The sequence below is a fragment of the Bombina bombina genome, chromosome 6 (genome assembly GCF_027579735.1).
Source record: "Bombina bombina isolate aBomBom1 chromosome 6, aBomBom1.pri, whole genome shotgun sequence".
NCBI classification, from domain to species: domain Eukaryota; kingdom Metazoa; phylum Chordata; class Amphibia; order Anura; family Bombinatoridae; genus Bombina; species Bombina bombina.
Window position 1 is genome coordinate 544,439,637 of NC_069504.1, and position 11,996 is coordinate 544,451,632.

The 11,996-nt window shown below is 38.9% G+C and overlaps 1 protein-coding gene across 1 annotated transcript in view; it reads right to left on the bottom strand.

Moving 5' to 3' along the window:
• The window catches only part of AP4E1 (adaptor related protein complex 4 subunit epsilon 1), a 330,072-nt gene that overhangs the window by 84,666 nt on the left and 233,410 nt on the right, over positions 1-11,996 (bottom strand). The window contains exon 16 of the mRNA XM_053719333.1: positions 11,374-11,629. Coding sequence (XP_053575308.1) covers positions 11,374-11,629 — 256 coding nt within the window. The remainder of the gene's footprint in view (positions 1-11,373; positions 11,630-11,996) is intronic.

The following is an 11,996-nucleotide window of genomic DNA, read 5'->3' on the forward strand; positions in this document are numbered from 1 at the left end:
TCAGTGATAAGTATGTATAAAACTAAGTATGTATAAAACTCTGACTCAAGACATATAGATATACCCTCATAAAGTCTCTCTTACATTTGGATTTTAGACTCTTCTCTCTCTTCTTTTTTAAAAAAGCCACAGCCCTTTTGTTTAAGACAGTGTAAGATATATTTCACGTACTGCTAAAGCATTTCTTCTCTTAAACATGATTAAACTAATCTGATTGGGTTTATAGGATTAGTGACCTTTCTGTTCTACTATTCTACCACTGTGCTACTATTGGATTATATTTTCCAACTCTGATGTTGGTAATATTCCCCACTATGCTGCTGTACCTCATAAACATTTACAAATACCTAAAGCAGCACTAGTTTACAGAAGAAAAATAGACCTCATATAATCTCAATCAAATATAAGGCATATCGTTCATCACTATGTACACATATATTGGAGAAAGTACATAGTATGGGATAAGATATATAAACCATACCTTGGTATAGAATACATGAATTGTGCACTAATAATGGAGAAGATATATAAATTATCTCCAATTACTCTAGAGCCGTTTCCTATTTTGAAACGGCTAATCATTCATAATGGCTCTTATTTTAGTTAATGGGCTTCTTTAATGCCAAAATGGGCATTTTGATCTCTATCACCCTTTTTTATCCCCTCTGTTATCGAAAAAATTGTCCCCTGTCGTCAAAAAGTTATTTGACATCTCAACACCCAATCAGGAGGACTATTACCCACACACCTCTTTCCTAAACCAATAGGATCATAGAAATTGGATCATGATGCCATGACCAATCAAATCACTACAAAATCGTCACCACAAAAATATAGGTGATTGAGCTTTAAATATACTAAAGTACATCTCTGAAGTATATCCTCTAACTAGAGTTCATAAACTGAGGCCACCAAAACGTAGGATCAGTTAAAAAATGTTTACTCCGGTAAACCGGAAGTGACATCATGATCGTGGGGGCTTAATATACATGGAATTAAATGATATTAAATATTAAATACACATACACAAATCTGAAATATAAGACCATTCCATCTCCAAGTGATATTTTATACATTTTACACATGGTAAATACTCTGTTTAACTCTTTTTTACTTATGGCGAAACCGGAAGTGCACCCCAGAGCCATATCCGGTCACTTAAGTGACACTGTTATTTAAAGGCACTCAGCTTACCACTTCAGCAGTCTTGATAAAGGCCTTATTTTGGGGCCGAAACGCGTAGACCTGTTGGTAAGCATTATTCCAAGTTTTTTAACCACTTTGAGGACTTGTTACGCTATGTTACTCCTTTTTTTACAGGGACATTTCTAGGACATTGGACAAAGAGCTGACCGTTGTTAGGATTTGCCTGGGAACTCTCCCCCTCAGGATTCAAGGTTCCTTCATATGATTCCTTTTTAATTTACTGTTATTTGGATTACAACACCCTTTTTTGTTCTTTTTTGATCTTTTGTTGAACATCATTTTGTTTTTTGATTTTTGTTTTTTCACTGGATTTTTTTGATTATTTTTTCCACATATTTTTCGTTTTTACCTTATGTCACATCACCTTCTTCCACATTTGTCACCCAATGGTATCAACTTCAATGTGACTTATTTTTGCACTGCAGTGTCATCAGGACTATTCATTATATTTTTGTGATTTTTTGTGATTTTTTGTGAATTTTTGATTATTGGTTGTGAATCGATTCTTCTTTATATTTTAAACACAGTGTTCACAATTACTCTCACCTATGTTGTAAAACATTTGCACATTTATGCCCATATTATGTTGCACATTTATGTTGCATAAACACTTTGCTTATTTGTGTATCCGCACCCCCACGTGGATTTCACCATTTTAGTTTCTTATACCCTCATTGCCATTTGCACTTTGTGAGTTTTTCAGAACATTACTCTACCTTACCATTGTTTTTAAGCATTTTATCCTTCTATCGGTACCAACTATTTATTTGTAATAAATCCTTTTTTAGCCTTAGCAGGTATATATTGTATCTTTTAGTGTTTTATTGTATCTTTTAGTGTTTATATTTATCCCTTAGCCTCTATTGGCGCTGTACATATTCCTTCACTACCTGTTCTTTCCCTTGGGGGTTGGTTAGACCCTTCATTTGTATTCAGCTTAAGGGATTGTCTTAGCGCTTGGCTACCACACCTTATTCTCCACAGATCCCGGGACCTGGACCCGTAACGAGAAAGTTTGGCATTCTGACGGGACGCCATCAGATCCAATTCTGGTGTGCCCCATAGCTGAATCAGCTGGGCAAATACCTCCGGATGGAGTTCCCACTCCCCCAGATGAAAAGTCTAACGACTTAGGAAATCCGCCTCCCAGTTCTCTACTCCTGGGATGTGGATTGCTGAGAGATGGCAAGAGTGATCCTCTGCCCATCGGATTATTTTGGTTACCTCCATCATCGCTAGAGAACTCCTTGTTCCTCCTTGATGATTGATATAAGCTACAGTCGTGATGTTGTCCGACTGAAACCTGATGAATTTGGCCGCAGCAAGCTGAGGCCACGCCTGAAGTGCATTGAATATCGCTCTCAGTTCTAGAATATTTAATCGGGAGAAGAGATTCCTCCCGAGACCATAAGCCCTGTGCTTTCAGGGAGTTCCAGACTGCATTCCAGCCTAGCAGGCTGGTATCTGTCGTTACAATGAGCCACTCTGGCCTGCGGAAACACATTCCCTGAGACAGGTGGCCCTGAGACAACCACCAGAGAAGAGAATCTCTGGTCTCCTGGTCCAGATGCAGTTGAGGAGACAAATCTGCATAATCCCCATTCCACTGTTTGACCATGCATAGATGTAGTGGTCTGAGGTGTAGGCGGGCAAAAAGAACTATGTCCATTGCCGCTACCATGAGTCCAATTACCTCCATATACTGAGCCACTGATGGCCGAGGAATGTAATGAATAGCTCGGCAAGTGGTTAAGAGCTTTGATTTTCTGACCGCCATCAGAAATATTTTCATTTCTACCGAGTCTATCAGAGTCCCTAGGAAGGAAACTCTTATAAGAGGGAAGAGAGAACTCTTTTTTATGTTCACCGTCCACCCGTGAGATCTCAGCAAAGCCAACATAATGTCCGTGTGAGACTTGGATAGCTGGAAAGTTGACGCCTGAAATAAGATGTCGTCTAGATAAGGCGCCACTGCTATGCCCCGTGGTCGTAGAACCGCCAGAAGGGACCCTAGCACCCTTGTGAAAATTCTGTGAATAGGGATGTGTAGATACGCATCCTTTAAGTCCACGGTGGTCATATATTGACCCTCCTGGATCAGAGGTAGAATAGACCGAATAGTCTCCATCTTGAATGATGGAACTTTGAGGAACTTGTTTAGAATGTTGAGATCCAAGATTAATCTGAAAGTTCCCTCTTTTTTGGAAACCACAAACAGGTTTGAGTAAAAACCTAGCCCCTGTTCCTCTTTTGGGACTGGGCGGATCACCCCCATGGTATGTAGGTCTTTTACACAGCGTAAGAACGCCCCTCTCTTTGTCTGTTTACAGACAATCGAGAAAAGTGAAAAGTCCCCCTTGGAAGAGAGCCTTTGAATTCCAGAAAATATCCCTGGGACACAATTTCTAAAACCCAGGGATCGTGAACATCTCTTGCTTAAGCCTGAGCGAAGAGAGAGAGTCTGCCCCCTACTAGATCCGGTCCTGGATCGGGGGCTACCCCTTCATGCTGTCTTAGAGGCAGCTGCAGGCTTCTTGGCCTGTTTACCCTTGTTAGGTCTCCAGACTGACTTGGATTGGGCAAAATTCCCCTCTTGCTTTGCAGCAGAGGAAGCTGAAGCGGGACCACTCTTGAAATTCCAAAAGGAACGAAAATTATTTTGTTTGGTCCTCATCTTATTTGATCTATCCTGAGGGAGGGCATGACCTTTCCCTCCAGTGATGTCTGAAATTATCTCTTTCAGTTCAGGCCCGAATAGGGTCTTTCCTTTGAAAGGGATGTTCAAAAGTTTAGTTTTAGATGACACATCAGCAGACCAGGATTTAAGCCATAACGCCCTACGTGCTAAAATGGCAAAACCTGAATTCTTTGCCGCTAATTTAGCCGGTTGAAAAGCGGCATCTGTAATAAAAGAATTAGCCAATTTAAGGGCCTTAATTCTGTCCAAAATTTCTTCTAATGGAGTCTCCATCTGAAGAGCCTCTTCTAGAGCCTCAAACCAGAAAGCAGCTGCAGTAGTTGCAGGAACAATGCACGCAATAGGTTGAAGAAGAAAACCTTGATGAACAAAAATTTTCTTCAGGAGACCCTCTAATTTTTTATCCACAGGATCTTTGAAAGCACAACTGTCCTCGATAGGTATAGTTGTACGCTTAGACAGAGTAGAAATAGCTCCCTCCACCTTAGGAACTGTCTGCCACGAGTCCCGCATAGTGTCAGATATGGGAAACATTTTCTTAAAAACAGGAGGGGGAATGAATGGAATACCTGGTCTATCCCACTCCTTAGCAATAATATTCACAATCCTCTTAGGGACTGGAAAAAAACATCAGTGTAAACAGGAACCTCTAAGTATTTATCCATCTTACACAATTTCTCTGGGACCACAATAGGGTCACAATCATCTAGAGCCGCTAATACCTCCCTGAGCAATAAGCGGAGGTGTTCAAGCTTAAATTTAAAAGCTGCCATAACAGAATCTGTCTGAGGAAGCGTCTTTCCTGAATCAGAAATTTCTCCCTCAGATAACAAATCCCTCACCCCTACCTCAGAGAATTGTGAGGACATATCAGATACGGCTACTAAAGCGTCAGACTGCTCAGCATTTTTCCTTAACCCAGAGCTGTCCCGCTTTCCTTGAAAACCAGGCAGTCAGGATAAAACCTCTGTGAGGGTTATATTCATAACTGTGGCCATGTCTTGTAAAATAAATTAATTCAACGCACTAGAGGTACTTGGCGTCACTTGTGCGGGCGTTACTTGGGGAGAGCTAGATGCTAAACCCTCATTTACTTCTGACTGAGAATCATCTATTGCTCTATTTTTAAGTGCTAATATATGTTCTTTATAGTTTATAGACATATCAGTACAATTGGGATACATTCTAAGAGGGGGTACCACAATGGCTTCCAAACATATTGAACAAGGATTTTCCTTGGTGTCAGACATGTTAAACAGGCTAGTAATGTGACAAGCAAGCTTGGAAAACACTGTAATCAAAGTAAATAACACTTAGAAATAAAACGGTACTGTGCCTTTAAGAGAAAAAAAGCTGCACAAATTCTGCAAAACAGTATAAAAAAGCAGTAAACATAACAAAATTTTTACAGTAGTATCATATAACCTTAGTAACTTTGCACAGCTATGCAAATAAACAATTAACCCCTTAATGGCAAAACCGGATTGAAAAAACATCAAAACCAGTAAAAAAGACTTTCAGCACTTTGCCACAGTTCTGCTGTGGCTCCTACCTGCCCTTCAGAACAATTTGTGGGGAAAAAAACTTCTTTTACAGCCCTCAAACACGACAGGAACCTCTGGAGAAGCAGTTAGAAGTCTCAGAGGAAAAGAAACTGCACAACTGAGGCACGATAATAGGCCCCTACCACCTCACTCAATGTTTTGAGGCCTAACAGACAAACACTAGAGTGTCTCTAAATTAACCATGTGGGTTATAAAACTCAAAAACAAGCCACAATGACCACTTTAGTCCCTTCAAAAAAACCTTATAATTGCATCATTCACTGAATAAACAAAAACGTTTTTACCAAACAGTGTCACCAGTAACTAATGAGCCCTTCATGCAAGCTGAAATTCCTATCCAAGTGTATGAATACAGCTTACCCTTCCCTCATGGGGATATTGCCAGCCTTTTCTAGAAATAACATATTCTGTCTAGAATAAAATAGACTGAACATACCTTAATGCAGTTTAGCCTGCAAACTGTTCCCCCAACTGAAGTTTTCCTGTACTCTTCACCCCTAGTGAGAACAGCAGTGGATCTTAGTTACAAAATGCTAAGATAGATCATCATCCTCCTTGCAGAAATATTCATCCCTTTTCTGCCAGAGAGTAAATAGTACACACCGGTACCATTTAAAAATAAACTTTTGCTTGAGAAAATAAAAACCTAACATTTTTGTCACCACACTCCTCTTTGCCCTTCCTAGCAGTTAAGCAGGCAGAGAGAATGACTGGGGGGTGGAGCTAAGGGGGGAGCTATATAGGCAGCTCTGCTGTGGGTGCTCTCTCTGCCACTTCCTGTAGGGGAGGAGAATATCCCACAAGTAAGGATGAATCCGTGGACTCGATACATCTTACAAGAGAAAAAAGGTAATTTTAAACATATCTTAAAGGAACAGTCTACATTAAAATTGTTATTGTTTAAAAAGATAGATAACACCTTTACTACCCATTTCCCAGCTTTGCACAACCAACATTGTTATATTAATATACTTTATAACAGTCAAACCTCTAAATTTCTGCCTGTTTCTAAGCCACTACAGACAGGCTCTTATCACATGCCTTTTTATTAGCTTTTCAGAACAGGAGACTGCTAGTTCATGTGGGTCATATAGATAACATTGTGTTAACGCTCAAGGAGTTATTTAAGATTTAGCACAAAACAGTACTAAATGCAAGTCAATAGATAATAAATAAAAAGTCATGTGATCAGGGGGCTGTCAGAAGAGGTTTAGATACAAGGTAATCACAGAGGTAAAAAGCATATTAATATAACTGTGTTGGTTGTGCAAAATTGGGGAATAAGTCATAAAGGGATTATCTATATTTTAAAACAATAAAAATTCTATTGTAGACTGTCCCTTTAACTTTCATTTACTCCCCTTATCAATGTTTCAGTCATGTGTCATTATGTATGTAGATTACTTTGCTCTAGGACACTGTTTTTCAAACCTGTCCTCGGGCCTCCCCAACAGGCCATATTGTCAGGATTACCTTAGATGACAGTAGGTAAAATAACCATGTTTGCTAATCAACAGATTATTTAGCCTGTGCTCCAGGTCAGATATTCTCAAAACGTGACCACCTGTTAGGGAGGCCTGAGGACAGGGTTGAAAAACAGTGCTCTAGGACATATTTTTTCCAACACTGCAAGTCAGAGATAGACCTGCCATATAATGTGTGGCTTTCCTTTGTTTTTATGTGGGATATTGCGCTGCCACATACAGAGCTACAGCTCCCAGTTATCAGGTGGTGTATCTAATTGTTATTAAACAAAGCCATGTACATAACTATATAGACAATAGCTTGAAAAATGTTAAAAGATATTCTTTTAACATTCTTTTTACCATACATTTAAAAATGCATGTTTTAAACATCATATATACACATTTTTGTAAGTTTTATATATGATGAGAAGTTTAAAATTATATTTTAAAAGTACAAAGCTTTTATGCCAATTTCTCCACTTTGTCAAACAGTATCCGGGCGTTTTTTAAAATGCCATGAGCCATTTACAGAGTAGGCAGCTTGAATTAACTTTGAGCAGTGCTAGGATGGTTGTATAAGTGTTAAAAGCCACTCCCACCCTAAATAAAAAAAACGTAATCAGGCAGGCAGTTTATTGCATAAAAAGCAGCAGTAGGAACACCCTTTCAAATGGTCTGGCTTCTGTCTCCCATCCCCACTGGGAGGTTATTTTCTGCATTTACAAATTTGTAGTATAAAAAGTCTGTGGCATGCAGCTCCTTATAGAGGTTAAAGTGCAGAAAGTATCGTAGGGTGTGTGAATGTCTGTGGGTCTGTGTTTTTATGCGTGTCTGAGAGAGTGTCGCTGAAAGCGTGTGTGTGTGTGTGTGTATGAAAGAGAGCGAGTGTGTGTGTGTGTCAAAGTGAGTGTCGATGAAAGTGTGTGTGTGTATGAAAGAGAGCGAGTGTGTGTGTGTCAAAGTGAGTGTCAATGAAAGTGTGTGTGTGTGAGTGAGAGAGAGAGAGAGAGAGAGAGAGAGAGAGAGTGAGTGTGTGTGTGTCAGAGAGTAAGTAATCCGTCCCTCTGTTTGTTAGGGCCCCCACTGTATGTATATGTGTGAAGCATTGTGAAAGAACCAGCTGGCCTTGGGAAAACTTGAGATCTGCAGCAATCTGTTTTTTAGACAGCTGTGTTTTACTTTGTGAGATCCTTGGATGAACACCTTTCTTGTTCAGTGATTTTCTGATAGTGGACACAAGAACAAAGACTTTCGCAGTTTGTAGAGTTTGCTGGAGGTAATTTTCAGGATTACCCACTGTGCTCTTGGAGTGATCTCCGCAAGATGCTCACGCCTAGGGAGAGTAGCAACAGTCCTGAATTTTCTCCCTCTGTAGACAATTTTTCTTACGTTGGATTGATGAATACCTTGGTCTTTAGAAACAAATTTATAACATTTTCCAGCTTTGTGCAACTCTATAATGCATCTTCTAAGGTCATGTGAAAGATGTTAGGATTGAGACATGGTTCACACAAATCTTTTTTAGGTTTTGTGTCTTTATTTCAATGGCACCTGTGCAGCGCATACTTCCAATCTCATCTCCTTAATTGAAACACCTGACTCCAAATAGCTTTAGGAGAAGTTGTTAACACAGGGGTTCACTTACTATTTCCAGCCTGCAATGCGAATGATTACTAAATGACTTCAACAAAAATGTAAAAAAAGTACAACTGTTTGTGTTTTATTAGATAAGCCAGGTTGTGTTTGTCTATAATTATGAGTTAAATAAAGATCAGAGCACAATTTTTGAGAAATTGTTAAAGGTAGTTCCAAAGGGTTCACAAACTTTTTCTTGCAACTCTATTAGTCCATTCATCCCAGTGACACAGCCAAAACTATCCTGGGAAGTCTTTTTTATTGAGTGAGCTGCTTATCTCACTCAAGGTGCCATAAAACAATAAAAACTCCCTATTCTTAGACACTCATAAAGTAGCAGCCAGGAAACCTAGTGTGGAGTTGTGACTTATTAGCAGCCTGATGGCAAACCAGAACAACCACTGCAGCAGCTCCCAATTGGACTCTTGAATGGCTAAAACAGAACCAATCAAATGAATGTATTCCAGCCAATCAGAGGGGGACCTACTTTCTATAAGGTTTAACAATGAGTGATAAAATTGTCATCAATTACTTGGATATAACTCTTATGGGGGAACCTGGGAAAGCAGCAATTACGAAAGGGTATAAGAAAACCATTGCAGGAAATACCCTACTACATGCCAGGAGTAACAATCCAAAACAGTATTCAAGGCAATAGCTAAGGAGCAATTTATCTATATAAAAAGAAATTGCACAAGACAGGCAGACCATTTAGCCAGACAGCTGAAAGAGAGAGGATACCCATGTGATGTAATAAACTGGACTAGAAATAAGGTGGAGAAAATGGATTGAGAAAGACTCCTCCAGACTAATAAGGTATCTAAAAAGAGAAGTACTGGAATTTTGTAACACGCTATAGTGAACAATATAATGAGGTGTGCAGGGTCATACAGAGATATTTTCACTTACTAGAAGCGGATAGTCAACTAGAGGAAGTGGTGAAAGAGGGTTGAAGATTTTCCTACAGGAGGGGGACTTACAATGGGGAACTTCTTAGACCCAACACAGTTGAAAGATATTGACAGTAGACAGAGCTCTTGGTTAAGCCACAATGGAGTGTACAAATGCAGTAATTCTACCTACACATCATGTGAGTTCATGACTGTTGGTAAAGGATTTACCAGCGTGAATGCAGGTGAACAATTTGAACATGATGAGAGCATGAATTTTCGCATTACCTTTTTGGTCTTCCTCCTAACATGTATAGAATGTGTGATCCAGTATGTGGGCCTCCTTACATAAGAAATGAGTTCCAGGATTAGGGAACACCTTTGCAATCACATCAGACAAACTCGCTACCCCGTTGATTCCTCACTTTATTGTGAAACTTTAAAACAAATCTAAAACACTTACATGGACAACAATTAAAAAGGGTCAAGGCCCCTTCCAGGGTTGGGGACAGGAAAATACCCTAGCCAAAAGGAAAGTTTACTGGATTTTAAATTACGGACTAGGATTCCCAATAGGTTAAACTCAGGGTATGAGCTGATAAATTTCTGGGAGTAGCCAGATTGAGCTTGGGTCAAGTGCCTGAGAATATAAAACAAAGACATGGATATATTTGGCATTACACTTTGTGGCTAACTGCAGGGAACATCAATAGAAGAAATAAACTATCAATCTATCCCTTTGCCTTTTTGTAAATTGTGTTTTTATATTTTTGTATATTTGTGTATTTTGTAATATGGAATAATATAATGTTGCATGGTAAAAACGTATGTTCACAAATATGAACAGAAACAATGATATGATACCACCTTTAAGGGACAGTCTACTCCAGAATTCTTATGGTTTAAAAAGCTAGATAATCCCTTTATTACCCATTCCCCAGTTTTCCATAATCAACACTTTTTACCTCAGTGATTACCTTGTATTTAAGCCTTTTCAGACTACTCCCTTATTTTAGTTATTTTGAAAGGCTTGCATTTCAGCCAATCAGTGCCCTCTCATAAGTAACTCCACGGACGTGAGCACAATGTTATGTATGACACACATGAACTAACACCCTCTAGCTGTAAAAACATGTCAAATGCATTCAGATAAGAGGCGGCCTTCAAGGGCTTAGAAATAAGCATATGAGCCTACATAAGTTTAGCTTTCAACTAAGAATACCAAGAGAACAAAGCAGATTTGATGATAAAAGTAAATTGGAAAGTTGTTTAAAATTACATGCCCTATCTGAATAATAAAAGTTTAATTTTGACTAGACTGTCCCTTTAAGGAATGTAATCAGCTGTATGGAGGAATGCCACAATGTCATGTGGTTCTAACCACTTGGTGATGGTTTAGGTTTTTAAATAGCTAGATTGGAATACGTGTCATAGCTAAAATTATGGCCACATGCCTTATCGCATCAGCTATGTCAGTGGACGAAGGGGAATTTTATGATACGGCACAATACATATGATGTTTTATACATTTAAAGAATAAAAGTTATGTTTTAACCCCTAGCATGGTGCTCCTCATCACACCTCTTTTGGATTTACAATGTGTTTACCTGGCTGTACAGTCCTGTTATTCTTATCCTCTCTCAATACATCAAAAAGCCAGTGGAAGTAGGGAGCTTGCTAGACTTATTGTTTTACTCATGTTGCAGCTCCTACCTACCCAGGTAACCTTATACAACATACATTTTAAAATTCCCATTCCGATTATTACAATAATTGTTATAATTAACATTGTAAATTTCCCATTAAATATTCAGAAATGGGAAACTTACTAATGAAGATGTGATTGATATAAAAAAAAACAAGAAATATTTAACATTTTAGCAGCATACATGCCGATTCATAATAACACTTACCAAGTTAACTGAATTTGATGCAAGGCCAACAAATAAAGAGGAGGCTAACTGCCTCTTTTCCTTTTCTTGTTCTGAAATGGATTCTATGAATTTGCCGTTAGGAGTCCCAGATGGTTCTTCCACATCACCCAAAGAGATGCCACTTTCTACCTCAGTGGAGATGGACATCATATTGCTATTTTTGCTTTCTTTTTTCAGAAGGTAGCCCTCCTTTCCCCATAGTTTTTTCACACCATCAAGCTTAAGGCGACTCTGCCTAATATATTAAAAAATAAACACAAAAATTATTTTAAACTGTATACAAATGTATGAAAGATAATAGAGATGTTAACATTAATGTGAAGAAGAAAAGAAAAACATGAAGCTCGTTATCAGTTATTTGTAGGCCTGTGCATTCGGAGGTTTCAGATACCTCAGAATACGAATGCTTATGGTGTTCGGCTCTTTTCAGAGTCGAATTTCTTCTTGTAAAAGGGCAACACACTAATATCTATGCAAATCCAGATCTTAGTGTATTGCACTTTCACAAGCAGAAATCCGGCTCTGAAAAGAGATGAACACCACAAGCAGCCGCCGCCTTCTGCATTCGGAGGCATACAAAACCTCAGAATGCACAGGCCTAC